This window comes from Xyrauchen texanus, chromosome 11 (assembly GCF_025860055.1).
Source record: "Xyrauchen texanus isolate HMW12.3.18 chromosome 11, RBS_HiC_50CHRs, whole genome shotgun sequence".
NCBI classification, from domain to species: domain Eukaryota; kingdom Metazoa; phylum Chordata; class Actinopteri; order Cypriniformes; family Catostomidae; genus Xyrauchen; species Xyrauchen texanus.
This window is the reverse complement of record NC_068286.1, coordinates 45,199,883-45,216,859: the sequence shown is the minus strand read 5'-3', so window position 1 is coordinate 45,216,859 and position 16,977 is coordinate 45,199,883. Positions and strand designations below refer to the sequence as shown.

The window sequence follows — 16,977 nt, the reverse complement described above, 5'->3', positions numbered from 1 at the left end:
ATTTCTAGCAGCAAACAACTGAGAGCATTTTCACTGCAGCCTTCTATGAGAGTTTACTCTCTGAAACCCTCCTCCTCCCAAGCAACACCTGTCTAGATCTGCTTTCTATTTATGCATAATTATGCAATAACAGCAGCATGCCCAACACAGCATGTCTGTGTTCTTAGGTGTAGCAAGTCTTCCTATTTGCTCTGCAATAACAGCAGCAGCAATGTAAGCAAATCTAGTCCACCAAGACCAAACCTACCAACTTACAATGGTCATATCCATTGTAACACCTAAAATGTATTCAGAGAGTCATGATTGATCTGAAGCAAGGCTGTCTTAGGTTGGCTTCCCCAAAGACAGTATACTCTTTGTTTATCACCTTGGCATTGAAAACGTTGCTCTTTTTGATTGGTCCAACTTCTGGCTCAACCAATGGTATGAGTTTGGGGTAAGACTATCTTTATTAGGCTGTTAATCTGGGAATTGACTATCTTATCTGAACAGTGATTGGGAGGATTGTTTGGGGAAACCTGTTTGGAAAACAATCATTATTTGGCAATTCTGTTGGTGCCACAAGGGAAGAAGTACACACTTTACCTTTAAAAACCTGAAATGTATGCAAGTACAATTTGTTGGTATGCGTTGTCCAATTGTGACCGCTGTTTGTTATCCAACAGTTGCCTGATGTCGGGGCCCAGCTGGCCAATCTGGACGCTGTTCTTAAAACAGACCTCAGCAATATTGTACAGAAGGTCAGATGGGTCAAACTGCATCACACCTCCACTGTAAGTCCCCTTTAGTATAATGTCATTCACAGTCTTCTCTCATTTATCTCTTCAGGGCTACTCTTCGTTCAACGACACACCAAGGTTGGTCAGCAAACAGACAAGAGAAATTGTGTCTGGTGAGGGCATTATCTTTATTCATCCATGTGTTCATCTGTCACAATATCATTCTATCTGTCTATATTTATATAAAGACTCTCTGAACTCTCTGACTATGCTAAGTAATGTTTTCTGAAACCAAAAAAGGGTGTTCATCAATTATTATTGATCATTATTCTGTTACGCTTCATTTCTCTTCCTATGCATACGGAAACCTGTACCTCTCTTTACAAAATTCAGCTCTACCCAGTAAGTGTGCCTCAAGGATTGTGTCCTCTCTGTGTGTCACATCAACATTATACCTCACATTGATGTTTAGGTCCAGACATCTCGTAGGAAAACAGGAAACACTGCAAAGAAAAACCTTAATCAGTATTTTTGTCTTGATTTCCTGTTTAAAAATGGAAGCCTCATTTATATAGAATGTAAAAATCCCTAAATATTGTTAGATTTACGCTTGCCAATGGGGTAAGAAAATATACATAAATTCAAGATATTTTTCTTTCTCATTGTATCTTATTTTAAGGATGTTCAAATTAAAAATGTTTATGGTCAATTTAAACATTCCCATATTTTGGAGGATTACAAGAATGGATAATGATTATGGATGATGCTTTAGATGCTACAGGTGCTTTTGTTGTAAAAACGACCATGCTGTAGTGTTTGTTCTGTACTCCATATACACAAATTCACTTAATCGCTCTCTCTGCCTCTTTCTCTTAAAGAAGTTAAAGGGTTGCTGGATAAGTCAGGTGGAGAGATAATTGGTTTCACAAAGATGTTCCCTTTGGAACCAGCACTTGAGAACTTCACAAAGTTCCTGACAGAAAGCCAAAAGAACATTGAAGCATTCTACCCCCAGATTGACCAGTTGGACTTCTACAGGTAATTCTCACTAACAACTCTGTAACCCAATACAGTCCACCAACACAGGAGTTTACTGGCATAATTTTTTATAAGCTAACCTCAGATTCCCTGTAGCTGACCTCAGTGACCTTAAAGACTCATTATGGTTGTTAGTGTAGACTAAATATTTTGTATTGTATACATTTTGTTGTATATTGTATACCTGTATACCTTTCACCTTTGGTTCATATGTTTATCTCTCTATCTCTGTCTCTGTATCTCTAGATGGTTAGGGTGTGTGGTGATTTGCTGTACAGTCGTGCTGATTTTGGCCTTTAATTTCCTGGGGCTATTGTGTGGATCATGCGGCTATGATAAAAATGCCACACCCACCACTCGTGGCTGTCTTTCTAACACTGGAGGAAACCTGCTGATGGCGTGAGTAACCATGACAACACCAGAGCAACGTCACATTTAACGCTTAAAAGGAAAGTTTCAAAACATTTGACTGTCACATAATTCCTTTGTTCGAAGTGCATATTGATAGTTTATATTTTTTATGTTGCGTTGGTGATCAGATCTGTTGGATTTGGCTTCATCTTCTCCTGGGTGCTCATGGGTGTTGTAGTCACCACATTTGTTGTCGGAGGAAATGTTGAGAAGCTTTTGTGCGAGCCGCTGGCTAACAGACAGCTGTTTAAGGTACTGTTACATTACACATAGAAAAGAAACAAGACATTTGATGAGGTTTTTAATGGTAGATAGATAGTGCCTCTGTTGTAGAGCCAAGAATGAGCAGATGATTGTAAGAAACTGCTAATTATATCACACACTGAGACACTGAGCACTCGCAGCCAGGGCCCCGTGAACGTGCCCAAGAGGCCCTCCTCCTCAGTCGCTAACCCACCCTATGCCGAGTACGCAGAGCAAGGTAAGTGCTTTGAGGTCCCCCTCAGTGCAGCCGCCTCTGGTAGAAGCTCCTCAACGTGGCGTTGCCTCCTCCCCCCCACCGGAAGGCCCCACCCCCAGTTACGTCAGATGCGATCGTCCCCTTAGTGCCCCTCGCCCGGAGCTTGGATGCGTGGCTAATGCTTTCCAACCTGTCGCGGTGGCTGGCCAGGACCATCCGACTCTGCTACTCAATTCAATTCGCCAGGCGCCCAGCCCGGTTCAGCGGCGTCTGCTTCTCTTCAGTGCACGGCTAGAATGCCACCACCTTGCGTGTGGAGATCGCGACCCTTCTTTGCAAGGGCACGATAGAGCCTGTCGCTCCGGCCTAGATGAGGAAAGGGTTCTACATCATCGTACCAAATAAAGGCGGTGGATTGCGGCCAATCTTGGATCTGCGAGTTCTGAACCAGGCCTTACACAGACTCTTCAAGATGCTGACTCAACTACCTCGAGGACTGACTGATCCTAGCACACTCTCGAGAGTTGCTGTGAGCATACAGGGACCTGGTGCTCATGCACCTCAGGCGTCTAGGTCTTCGGGTCAACAGGGAAAAGAGCAAGCTCTCACTGGTTCAGAGCATCTCTTTTCTCTGCATGAGTTAGACTCTGTGTCGATGATTGCACGCCTCACAAGTGAGCGCACCCAGTCAGTGCTGAACTGCCTGAACTCATTCAAGTGGAGTACAGCGGTTCCACTGAAATACTTTCAGAGGCTCCTGGGGCATATGGCATCCTCGGCGGTGGTCACACCGCTCTGGTTGATGCATATGAGACCACTTTAGCACTGGCTTCAGACTCAAGTACAGGGATGGGCATGGCACTGCGGCACACATCGCATGGCTGTTTTGCCCCTCTGCTGCCACTTATTCAGCCCTTGGACAGACCTTCCATTTCTACGGGCAGGAGTTCCCCTGCAGCAAGTGTCCAGATGCGTCGTGGTCACCATAGACACCTCCAAGTCGGGCTGGGGTGTCGTGTGCAACGGGCATACAGCCGCTGGCTCCTGGACAGGACCACGGATGTGTTGGGACATCAACTGCCTAGAGTTGCTGGCTGTACTGCTCGCCCTGCGGAGGCTATTGCCGTTGATCCGGGGCAAGAACTTGCTGGTCCGGTCCGACACCACAACGACAGTAGCGTATATAAATCGCCATGGTGGCATAAGTTCTCCTCGCATGTAGCAACTCGCCCGCCATCTCCTCCTCTGGAGTCAGCAGTGGTTGAGGTCGCTGCGGGCCACTCACATCCAAAAACTTTGTTGTTGAATGGATCCGGAAATACGTTTGGACCATTGTAATTCATTTATTTTTGTTTACTTGAAATGGTCTATAACCTGGCATATGTCCAGATGCACGGCGTCATCAATCTCACATTCTGCATGTTTAAGAGATGATCCAGGTGTCTGAATCAAAGTGATTCTGTGCAGTCCCGGCAAGGTGTGTCAAATAATGTGGTCTGCGTCATCCTCCGCTATATAGCACTCAGAATCGGACCGCAAGATCAGAATTGCACTTGCAAATAGCATTCAACAGCGATTTTGTGGGTGCGTTTGCGCCATTGCCTTATCTTCATAATTTCTTTAGTGAATCGGGCACTAAACCAGCGCAGAGCATGTGCAATAAACAACGCTTTTACCGGCCGCAATTCATTCTTAGTGAATCTGCCCCTCTTGAATATTAATGGTCTGTAAGCATGATTGTAATGGTCTAATATTTCACTATAATATGGCAGGAACTCAAAAAGTATATGGGTCACTCAAAGCAAAAAGCTATCACACTATGATTCATAACAATTTGCACACCTTTCATACTAATACCCACTTATATTATAAGTTATACTAATCTCCACTGTGGTGATGAGCATTTGTAGGATTGACTTATGTTTTTTAATCATGTGCAGATCATTGACACACCATATATGGTCCATCCTTCCAAAAAGAACTTCCTTGCTGGCATGCTATTTCAAGATCCAAACATCGACCTTACCATTGGCAGTATGTACCGGTAAGTGTGTGTGTATGTGTATGTGTGTGTGTGTGTTGTGTGTGTGTGTGTGTGTGTGTGTGTGTGTGTGTGTGTGTATACACAATACTTGGCTATAGTTTGAAATTGCGCAAAATCTGACAAAATCTCCTTTTAGGGACTTTTTCCAACTGGAAAATGTATTAATAAATAAAGCAAATACTGTTTTGAAACAATTCTAAAAGGGTTAGTCTTTAGTAATTATAATTAGCATTATTTTAAAACAAATAAGTCTATTGAATGTCCCCTTTAACCCTGTGAGACCCCACGTCCACATGTTTGGACATTACATTTTGGCTTCGCTATTGGCTTTTGACTATTCTTAATAAAAACTTTTTTAAAACCAACTGATCTCAGTTCAGGAGGCTCTAGGCTGTCATTAAAGGGTTAAACTAACAGCGCACGGAGTCATGTGACAAAACAACATGGTGCCAATCTCAGCCAAGTTTGTGTTTTGGAGAAACGGCAACAAAACTACATCTAGTAAGAAACAATCTTAAGTGTTCGCATTAAAACCTGTTTGAGTCAAAAGAGTCTCTAGTTTCATCCGATTTACCATTTAAAAATGGCATCGATTTATCGTGAAACGGCACGCTGTTTAACACAATAGGACTAACTTGCCATAAAATTGAGAATCAATGGACGTATACAAAAGCTGGAAAATTTTGCTTTCAGAGGCTGTTAACAGTGTTAGGATGAAAATAAGGTGTATTACAAACTGTTCTAAGAGCAGTGAAGACAGTCAGCACATTGGAGGTTAAGTCGTTCACTAATTAGGGAGCAAGGGAGCATCCCATAGCTTTCATATGCAGCATATGTTCACTCCTAACATATGGTTAAAAGTTCAGTTTCAGGCAGCAGATGATGTTTGGATCACTCAACATGTTTGGCAGACATGGGACAATGATAATCAGTAAATAGATTCAGAATTTTATAATGCAAAATGTTATATTAACATGGTTGGCTGTGATTTGATGATGGTGGTCATTGCTTTTAATCAGAATGATTTATTCGAACATCTGCTGAAATGTCTATAACGTGAATAACCAGCACTCCTGCACACTATTTGATGAAAAATATCTGACTTTTTATAGCTTGAAATTGTTAAAGATTTCACAACTTAGTACCGCTGTCCACATATGTGGACATACATTTTTAGGACACTTTTTTTTTGCTTGTTTGCTAAAGACTACTAGTTACAAATCAAAAAGGGAAATGCTAAATGCACACAGCAGCCACACGGGGGTCTCGGGAGGTTATGGACAGCTAAGTGAATGTGTTTGTGTGGAGCAAAGATGCCAAATGCTTCATTAGAAGGAGATGTTTTATTAAGTCATTTGTTTTACACTATGACCCCAGAGATTGTTTACTCACTGCTCTCTCCCTCTCTTTATATCCCTCTCTCTCTTGCTCATAGAGACTGTTATGAGAATAATGGCTTATATTCAGCACTACAACTGGAGACCAAGTTCAACTTCAACAGGTTTCTCAATGTCACAGTGGTGTGTTTGAACAGATTTCAAAAACACACATTTTCATGCACGTCAATATACCGTCCCTGAGATGAGCAGAAGTTTTACTCTGTGCTTGTGATTTCCCGACAGTATAACCATGAATTGGCCAAGATATTTAATAGTGTGAGTGTGGATCTCCGTGGAATAGTTCTTCTGGAACAGGAAGGCAAAGATAACCTCATCGACTTCGCCAACACAGGCATTGGGGAAATTGACTATCAGGCTTATTTATCAGAGGTAACCCACACACTTTCATAGAGGCACTTAGAGGCACAATGCCACAACACACTTTAATATGTGTGTGATTTGTTTGGCAGGTGAATAAAGGAGTGACAGTCGTGGATCTTCTGTCCTTTGCTAATGAACTTGAGGCTCAAGCGGACCAGCTGGTGAGTCAAATTCAAAGTAAACAACACAACAATCCAACCGTTTTCCATTGCTCATATAGTAAAATTGCATTGCTCAGAGGTTGCTCTTTCACAGCCAAGAATGACAATGATGCTGTTCCAAACCCGTAGGACTTTCTCTTCTGTGAATCACAAAAGGATATGTTAGGCAGAATGTTAGCCTCAGTCCCCATTTCATTGCATTTTGTTTTCATAATGAAAGTCTGATCTCTCCTAAGACTCTTGAGGAGACTTGAATAGGTCTTGAATAGAAGTCTTCATTTGTTCACCATTGAATGAGATCTCATTTATGATTTTTCCCTTATGGGAGTTATCAGATCTCGATTGTGAAGATTGCAGTGATAATTCAAACTAAAGGTGCAGCAATCACATGCACATATTTGCTGTTCATTACATTGGATATATTATTTACTTTGTATCTGTCAAACTCAGTGCAGCATGCTTCACATCAGTGAACACAGAGAGGTCAGTCTCTGGAACATTTGAATATGTTTTATGGTGGTCTCTCCTCCAGCATAGAGGGGCACAAGAACTGCATTCATGAGAGTAAAACACACACCTACAGGACCCAGCGCCATGATGTGTGTGTGTGTGTGTGTGTGTGTGTGTGTGTGTGTGTGTGTGTGTGTGTGTGTGTGTGTGTGTGTGTGTGTGTGCACGTTTGAGAGTCATTTAGAATACTTGGCCACAAACTGTTGGGCTGAGACCAAAATGCATAACCTGTTTGTGTCATGAATTCATATTTAATACATGAGTGATACTTCAATCTTAATATTACAACTATCAGATTAGTGGATTGGAAATAACTATGGAATAAATGTACTTTTACATCTCGCTCTTTCTTTTATCTCAGCCACGTGGTGCTCTTGAGAATGCGCTCAAGGGTCATGCCAGCAGTATCAGGCAAATCCACAAAGAACAAGTGGTGCCTATGGAGCAGGCTATGGTAAAACTCACACACGTACACAAATCAAAACTACACTCTTCCATTTCAGTAGATCCTCACGCTTGCTTACCATTGCGCCAAAACCTCTATTCTGTTTTTTCCCCCAAATGGGACCAAAGAAATTTGTAAAAGCAAGGGTAAGCCAACTGTTCAGATCATGTGTTGTGCAATCCAACAACAAAGTCTGACATTCACGTAGCCTACTTTTGACAACTGTGTTCCAGTAAATGTGGAGTAATGTTCAGTGGGTTCAGTTGTTTGAATTGTTTTATATCTGTTTGTATTTGCAAGTTAGATTGTGTTTAGCGCTGTTCGCACAGAACGCATTCTTGGGATTAAAACAAATGCGGCAAAAATGGAACAAAACGCAGGTCTTGAGAGGTATTTTTAAAGTCTAACTTTTTATTTTTTTTATTTCGAATGCCCAATTCCCAATGCGCTCTAAGTCCTCGTGGTGGCGTAGTGACTCGCCTCAATCCGGGTGGCGGAGGACGAATCTCAGTTGCCTCCGCGTCTGAGACCGTCAATCCGCGCATCTTATCACGTGGCTTGTTGAACGCGTTACTGTTGTTACGGCACACCTTCCTTGGTCTAGGGGTATGGGAAGGTGGGTAACAAATTGTTTTGAAGAGAGCGCAAGAGTGATCCTGTCTCCAGGTGCCATGTCAACTTGTGACATGGCCAAAATATAACGATTTATTAAAGAAACAGTGGGTTAAACACACATGGACTTCAGGAGTGCAACCGGCCAAAATAACAAACAAACGACAATCTTTCTAGAGGGTTTAGAAAATTGCTAACCTAACAAAAGAAAACCGAAACTTTCGAAGTCAATGGCGTCCACCTCTCTACTAAAGAATCCCACAACATAAACAACTTAAAAGGGTTACACAAAAGAAAAGCTGGTGTAATAAAACTAGAGTTGAAAATACACATACAACTGTTAAGTATTACAGCACAAGTATAAGCAGTACACAACCGCAATATGACAAGATTATTGTTATAATACTCACTTTAGCACAACAACTAGCACACTCTGCTCAAACTCTGGGACCAAGGATAGAATAACCATGCAGGAGAAAATATCCTCTGTGTGTCTCTTTCTAAGGTGAAGAGAGATGCGGGCCTCGAAAGTAACAAGGAATGCACAGGGAGACACAACACACACAAACTACACTTAAATATCACCATCACAATGATAAAATGGAGACGTAGCGCATGTGGAGGCTTCAAGCTATTCTCCGCGGCATCCACGCACAGCTCACCACATTATAGCGACCGCAAGGAGGTTACTCCATGTGACTCTACCAGGGCTGGACTGGTATTCTGGAATACCGGCCATTTTCTCTGTGGGCGGACGCACTTTCGGGGCCGATCAGGGGCGGACTGGCCATCAGGAAAACCGAGCTGGCCAGTGGGTCGGCCGTGAAACGTGCCGAATAAGCTAAAACAAGCCACCGCGTTATACAGAACGGACCACAAAACGGCTCCGTAGTATGCAGAAAAGGCCCGCGAACCCCCCGGACGCTCGCTCAACAACTTTAGGGCCAGTTGCTATGTAAAATCCAGGGCCGATTTCTCTTCCCAGTACAGCCCTTGACTCTCCAACCCGCCCTAGCAACCGGGCCGATTTGGTTGCTTTAGTAGACCTGGCTGGAGTCACTCAGCACGCCCTGGATTCGAACGCGCAACTCCAGGGGTGGTAGTCAGCGCCAATACTCGCTGAGCTACCCAGGCCCCAAAGTTACGTCACAGACGTTCATCTGGTGCATGTTTACATATAGAAACAATTAAAAACAGCACGGAACCCAAGAACGTGTCCTTTGTGAAAGTGTCCTGTTTTTGGTTCAGTGGGTTTGTCGGACGTTCTGCTGTGCAACTGTGTGTCTATAGTGTCTAATGTGTTAGTGTATGTCTAAAGAGCGCATTTGAGCCTGACTTGCTGAAAAGACAACTGGAGACACCAGTATTGATCAGACTGTAATGTATTTGTCTATTCTTCTTTTCTTTTCTTGAAGAGCACTCTAAGTCAGAGCATCAGACTGCTTCAGAAATCATCCAAAGAACTTCCTGTAAGCAAACACACACCCCATCTATTTTAATGTACATTGACTTCTGAAGTATATGCATTTGGATTACACATACAGTATTACTAAAATATTATTTACGTGCAATACATTTATTAACACTGATATTTCTCATGCCTTTTTTTAATCTAGATTAAAGTGACAAACGTCTTGAGTGCCATTGAGGCGGGAGAGTATCTCATCTCCAACAATGCTTCACATGTGGTCAAGCAGGTACAAATACATTCATTTAATGTGTTTATCCATATATTCATTCATTCACAAATTCCACACTTCTCTAGAAACGCTTCAACAACTGTGTGCTTTATTCACTTTCACATTGTGACTTTATAAACATGTATTTTTTACATTATTACTCACACACTGCTATGTAATGATACTGAAACACATTTACTTTGAAAAACGATACATTTTAACGCTTGTATTACAGACTCGCCTACATTTACACATGTATTAAAACACGATTATCTTCCGCGGTCGCTCACCTCATTGAGTGTTGAACTTCAGATTCGGAAGTCGGCGGTTCAAGCCCAGCCAAAAACACAAGCTGATATGTGAGCAGGGCTTAAGTTGGGATTTCGGAGATGGGGGAACACTAAAAGCGGGAATTCTGTTTCACGTCATTATTTATGCATATGTCATTATTCAACTTCATTGTTAAAGTACATACAGTAATTACATGGAATATTTGGTTTATTGTTTTACATTTTAGGAATGATATCAAATGTATTTTATACATTTTATATAAATCTGATGGGACAGGTTACCTTCTTCTTGCCCTAGATTGGGGGTCATCTTATAGAACATGCTAAGCTTAAATTAATTATGCTGCAATTTAAAAGTAAATGCACATTGTTCTTAATGGGGGAAACAAACACCTTCTACACAACTACCTTTTACTCAAATTGTTATTCTGATAATAAAATTTGTAATGATAAAGTTTGCAATAAATTATAAAAGAGTTTAAATTCTTCACATTCACTGGTTATTCCCACTGTATATTTGCTAGAAAAAATCTATTAGCGGGGGCGCGTTTTCTCGTGCTGCTCTCGTATGCGCTGCCTCTACCAGCATCCACAACTGACTACAACCAAGCATAATGAACTTGAAATATTATTATTATTACTTTATCCCCCCCCCCAATTTTGGAATGTCCAATTTCCCACTACTTAGTAGGTCCATGTGGTGGCACGGTTACTCACCTCAATTCGGGTGGCGTAGGACAAGTCTCAGTTGGCTCCGCTTCTGAGACCGTCAGACCGTGCATCTTATCACGTGACTCATTGTGCAGGACACTGTGGAGACTCATAGCATGTGGAGGTTCATGCTACTCTCCACGATCCACACACAACTCACCACACGCCCCATTGAGAGCGAGAACCACTAATCGTGAACCACTCTTCCCTCCCTAGCAACCGGGCTAATGATGGTTGCTTTGTTTGTTTTCTCACCAATCACAGGAGGCTAATAAATTCATTAAGAGCATTGGGGGATATTTTACACAATACACAGAGTGGGTCAAGCACTCGGTGAGTATGCTATGATTACATACAGTATATGGTCAAATAAAGTCCAGCATTTTTTTAGGAGCTGCAATTTGTCACTTAACACTTCATGTTGAAGTGGTAATATGCTGATGTAAGTATCTGTATGTGCAGCTTAATATGGAGGTTGCCCAGTGCAAACCCATCAGCAACATTGTGGACTCGCTGGAGATCGTTGCCTGCAGCTTCATAGTTGACTCAGTGGTAAGATATACAACATTGCTTTTCAGACCTATAGCACATACAGAACACTCACAGAAGGCATACAGGGTATACCCAAGAACATATGCTGCACATACATGAATGTTCCCCAGCACACACACACACACACACACACACACAGAACAAAGACACACATAGAACAGAACAAGTTAGTCACTGTTCACACTCTGAACCACCGATGAAGCAGAAGAGGCATTTTGTTGCAGATGCAGTGTGTGTGTGTGTGTGTGTGTGTGTGTGTGTGTGCATGTGTGTGTGTATGTGTATGTGTGTGTGTGTATGTGTATGTGTGTGGTGTTTTATTTTATTGAACAATGTTTTTATTGAAAATTTAAAAATGCAGAAAGAGGGTTAGGTTTAGGGGATAGAATCTATAGTTGTGTGCGTTGTGTGTGTGTGTGTGTGTGTGTGTGAGTGAGCGTGTGTGTTTTGTGTGTGTGTGTGAGTGAGTGTGTGTGTTTTTGTGTGTGTGTGTATTTTTGTGTGTGTGTGTGTGCTGTGTGTGTGTGAGTGTATGTGTGTAGTGTTTGTGTGTGCGTGTTGTGTGCATGTGTGTGTGGTGTGTTTGTGTGTGTGAGTGTGTGTATGTGTGTGGTGCGTGTGTGTGCGTGTGTGTTTTGCACGCACATGCGCTTGTGTGTGTCTGTCTGTCTATCTGTCTGTCTATCTGTATGTCTGTCTATCTATCTATCTATCTATCTATCTATCTATCTATCTATCTATCTATCTATCTATCTATCTATCTATCTATCTGTATGTCTGTCTGTCTGTCTGTCTGTCTGTCTGTCTGCCTGTCTATCTATCTATCTATCTGTATATCTGTCTGTATATCTATCTGTCTGTCTGTCTATCTGTCTGTCTGTTTGAATATCTGTATGTCTATCTGTCTGTCTGTCTGTCTGTCTGTCTGTCTGTCTAACTATCTATCTAGCTATAATATGGTTCATTCCTCAGTCATTCTATGTACTGTATTATAAAATAAAACATATGCCAAAATGTATTTAGTACTCTTAGGAAGCTGGTTATTTGAGCTCTTTGTGGTCACTAGTACACATGGTTTTTCTTGTTTGTGTGTGTTTTAGAACACATTCTGGTTTGGTCTGGGAGGATGCTGTCTGTTCCTCATCCCCGGCATCATCCTGTCAGTAAAACTCGCCAAATTCTACCGTAGGATGGACACAGAGGACGTCTATGATGAGTAAGTAACTGCATACTTGCTGAATTTCAACCAATCGTGCTTAAAAGACAGCACAATCTGTTATATGTAGTCTTATAAAATGGATCACGTTTTTTCCTTAAAGGCTTTAAATTTCACAACCGCACAACAGCAAAATGAGCAGATCAGTCATGACCTTTGATTAAATGGAAAGTAGAAAATTGGCAGTTGAGTATCTTTCCTCTAACCTTAACCGAGTTTGAAGGACACTGGATTGATTTGACACAGTCCCAGCCTTTCTCCTTGTTTCATTCTTTTCAGAGCTATTTTATGTCTCTTCTGTTTTTGACTTCCACTCATATTGTCCATATTCTCTTCCAGTTCAGGAGATTTGGCACTTGACTTTCTTATGACCAGTTACCTCACCTCTTTTCTCTCTTCTCTTTTCATTTCATCGTCCCAAATGCTTTACTTTTTCTTTTTGCACATCATTTGATAAACGACTTCTTGTCTGAAATCACATCACGTTTTACACTGTGAGATACTCACTTTCATAAATCTTACGCTCATTTTCCAAATGTTGGATGTTTACATTCATATTCACTGTTTTGTTTACAGTAGTGTGGACATTGTTGTCAGTGGTTATCACAGTGAGCATTTATATGGCTTAAACAACCCCATGATGAGCAGGTAGAGTTTATTCCCCGCTTCATCTCTGTGCATGCTTAAATCATCAGCCTTTGTCAAATATTCATAAATGTCTGTATGCTGGGACATATTTATATATAGTATATGTACAGTATGTATTGGCAAAAAGGGTGATTTGACCTTCCGATAGCAGTCAAATCACAATATTTCTTTCATTAAGCTGAAAGCAACAGTCTGACACTTAAAAAAATGAGTAATTGCTGGTAGAGATGTACGATGAATCTGTGACCAGTCAATATTAGAGCTTATTTCTACTAATTCAGACTGTAGGCTTCAACAATTGAACAGCTATATATCTTTCATGCTGTACATTATAATGTTGTGATGTCTGAATGCACTTTTAGCATGTAAAACATTTTTGCATTATTTCTTAACGGACGATATAATGTAAATGTGTAATATCAGCCATAACATGACCTTTCTTATCATGTTATCAGTATCAGCCTAAATTTCTTAAGCATCTTTGCTTGTTTAGATACCCCATCATTGGTTTCTGTGAATGATTTAGGACTAAATTAAATGCACACTGATAGTTGTTTATGTAACAGTATATATATATATATACACTCACCTAAAGGATTATTAGGAACACATACTAATACTGTGTTTGACCCCCCTTTTGCCTTCAGAACTGCCTTAATTCTATGTGGCATTGATTCAACAAGGTGCTGAAACCATTCTTTCGAAATGTTGGCCCATATTGATAGGATAGCATCTTGCAGTTGATGGAGATTTGTGGGATGCACATCCAGGGCACGAAGCTCCCGTTCCACCACATCCCAAAGATGCTCTATTGGGTTGAGATCTGGTGACTGTGGGGGCCATTTTAGAAAAGTGAACTCATTGTCATGTTCAAGAAACCAATTTGAAATGATTCGAGCTTTGTGACATGGTGCATTATCCTGCTGGAAGTAGCATCAGAGGATGGGTACATGGTGGCCATAAAGGGATGGACATGGTCAGAAACAATGCTCAGGTAGGCCGTGGCATTTAAACAATGCCCAATTGGCACTAAGGGGCCTAAAGTGTGCCAAGAAAACCTCCCCCACACCATTACACCACCACCACCAGCCTGCACAGTGGTAACAAGGCATGATGGATCCATGTTCTCATTCTGTTTACGCCAAATTCTGACTCTACAGAAATCGAGACTCATCAGACCAGGCAACATTTTTCCAGTCTTCAACTGTCCAATTTTGGTGAGCTCTTGCAAATTGTAGCCTCTTTTTCCTATTTGTAGTGGAGATGAGTGGTACCCGGTGGGGTCTTCTGCTGTTGTAGCCCATCCGCCTCAAGGTTGTGCATGTTGTGGCTTCACAAATGCTTTGCTGCATACCTCGGTTGTAACGAGTGGTTATTTCAGGCAAAGTTGCTCTTCTATCAGCTTGAATCAGTTGGCCCATTCTCCTCTGACCTCTAGCATCAACAAGGCATTTTCGCCCACAGGACTGCCGCATACTGGATGTTTTTCCTTTTCACACCATTCTTTGTAAACCCTAGAAATGGTTGTGCATGAAAATCCCAGTAACTGAGCAGACTGTGAAATACTCAGACCGGCCCGTCTGGCACCAACAACCATGCCACGCTCAAAATTGCTTAAATCACCTTTCTTTCCCATTCTGACATTCAGTTTGGAGTTCAGGAGATTGTCTTGACCAGGACCACACCCCTAAATGCATTGAAGCAACTGCCATGTGATTGGTTGATTAGATAATTGCATTAATGAGAAATTGAACAGGTGTTCCTAATAATCCTTTAGGTGAGTGTATTTGCATGAGAGTGAAAATTCTGAACTAGTTTCTCAAAGCATGTTTTCTGCTCTTGTTTGGAGATTTAGTTTGACAGTTTTTCTCAATCGCTTTGGCTCATTTTTTGAAACTGTAAGTGCAATTGTCACAACTCTATTGCATGTCTGAAAAATTTAGTAACTCACCCAAAACATTTAATTCATGCTTCAAAACCTGCAGTAGTTATTGTGTCCGTAAATTGGCCAATGCCACTGTGACAGGGCAGAGGGCGGGACGGGGCCGGGTTCGTGATTATACACACCCGGTCCCTTATCAGGCTAATTAAGCCTCCTAGAGGGATAAAGGCCGACTGCGCACGGTGGTGCGAGGAGTGATCGTTTAAGGACATGTCCGTCATGTGTGTGTGTGTTTGTCTTTTGTTTAAGTTAATCATTAAAATATTGTTTATATTGCCAAGCCGGTTCTCGCCTCCTCCTTTCCATTGAACTGTTTATACTGGTGCCGAAACCCGGGAAGGAGGAGGGATACGCCGTAGTAGAGTTCTCGCCACTACCGTCCACACCAACGGAGCAGCCGCGGCCGTCTGCATGGGGGCGGAGGAGCCCGGCCGCCTGGAAGCGGAGAACCGGCCTGTACCGTACATGTCTGTAAACGATCTCTCTCTCCTCGCACCACCGTCCGCAGTCGGTTTTTATCCCTCTAGGAGGCTTAATTAGCCTGATAAGGGACCGGGTGTGTATAGTCACGACCCCACCCTTCGCCCTGTCACAGCCATCAAAATTAAACTTTTTTTTTTGTCATTGTGCGTGACTGGTCAAACTGTTTAGATGTTTTTTTTCACCACAGCAGTTAAACCTCTATATATTTTTGCTATATACAAATTTCATTTTTATTCTGCTTTTATGTTGACAGTGACTGTTTACAGTCCTATACAAGAATGTCAGTTTTGTCTAGCTGAATTCTAATATGTATCCTCACTGTATGTAACACTACAAGTTCTTCTTGATGGACATCCTGAGTTTGACAGTTTCACTGAGTTTTCATCAGCAGTACATGTGCATTTAGTTACTGTGCAAATTGGAGACAATTGTACATACTCTTTTGCACACATGTGCCAAAACACGTGCAATTTGCTTAAATGAATAAGTAATTCAAATCTGGTGTGAACAAGAAACGTATTGTTCAGAGGTTTGAACTTATTGTTTTGAAAAAAATCATTCTCATCCGAGAACTGAGCCAAAGCGATTGAGAGAAAACTGTAATATGTCCAATTATACTTACATTCACAATTAACCTGGATGTGTTTCAGCTATCCATCTTATGACACTATGAGGTGGTATCCCCGGGCCTCTGCCCCCCCAAGACAACCTGACTGGTGACACAAATTCACACACACTTTCACACAGGGTATGCAAGCCTAGACGCATCCTAGAGGTACATAACCCTTCAGCTGTTTATCTCTTGACTGTTCGTCCATTAACAGCCTTTCTCCTGTCTTCACTGGCTGCGACCATTTCTTTGTTCTCACGTTTCCCTCCAAAACACATTCACATCATTAAGAGTGATCTTCTTGTTTTACACTTTCTGCTTCTTCTGCCTTTGATGTCTCAACCATCTGAACATCTCCTGACATTGTTTTCATTCGTTGCCGTAAACACCATTACACTATGAAGACACATTTACCCTTGTTTTCCTTCTTTTCATCTTTCCACTAATCTCAGTCACGCTTGCAGCCTTGTGCATGTCTCATAAAGTGATCATTGATTTTTCCAGTTATTCAGGTTACATGTAGCCCTCTGCAAGCAAGCTTTGTTTGACTTCCTACTGTTTAGCACTTCAACCTTTGATACTGTTATACATACATTTATTACATTATGCATTAAATGGTTATACTTTTTCTTTGACAGTGGTGCAGAGAACTGGAGCTAAAGGGGAAAGGTAAGTCTATTTAGCAA

At 41.7% G+C, this 16,977-nt stretch overlaps 1 protein-coding gene across 2 annotated transcripts in view; it reads left to right on the top strand.

Moving 5' to 3' along the window:
- LOC127652071 (prominin-1-A-like) overlaps window positions 1-16,977 on the top strand; it is a 45,268-nt gene that overhangs the window by 26,165 nt on the left and 2,126 nt on the right. Inside the window, exons 10-28 of one of the 2 annotated variants that reach the window (XM_052138126.1) lie at window positions 666-740; window positions 829-892; window positions 1,598-1,757; window positions 2,004-2,156; window positions 2,297-2,420; window positions 4,569-4,672; window positions 6,108-6,192; window positions 6,295-6,441; window positions 6,522-6,593; window positions 7,465-7,557; window positions 7,677-7,694; window positions 9,576-9,629; window positions 9,777-9,857; window positions 11,105-11,173; window positions 11,303-11,392; window positions 12,493-12,608; window positions 13,185-13,256; window positions 16,332-16,456; window positions 16,930-16,960. In XM_052138126.1, the coding sequence (XP_051994086.1) occupies window positions 666-740; window positions 829-892; window positions 1,598-1,757; window positions 2,004-2,156; window positions 2,297-2,420; window positions 4,569-4,672; window positions 6,108-6,192; window positions 6,295-6,441; window positions 6,522-6,593; window positions 7,465-7,557; window positions 7,677-7,694; window positions 9,576-9,629; window positions 9,777-9,857; window positions 11,105-11,173; window positions 11,303-11,392; window positions 12,493-12,608; window positions 13,185-13,256; window positions 16,332-16,401 (1,647 nt within the window). In that variant the 3' untranslated portion in view covers window positions 16,402-16,456; window positions 16,930-16,960. The remainder of the gene's footprint in view (window positions 1-665; window positions 741-828; window positions 893-1,597; window positions 1,758-2,003; window positions 2,157-2,296; window positions 2,421-4,568; window positions 4,673-6,107; window positions 6,193-6,294; window positions 6,442-6,521; window positions 6,594-7,464; window positions 7,558-7,676; window positions 7,695-9,575; window positions 9,630-9,776; window positions 9,858-11,104; window positions 11,174-11,302; window positions 11,393-12,492; window positions 12,609-13,184; window positions 13,257-16,331; window positions 16,457-16,929; window positions 16,961-16,977) is intronic. The other variant, XM_052138127.1, reaches the window with a different exon arrangement.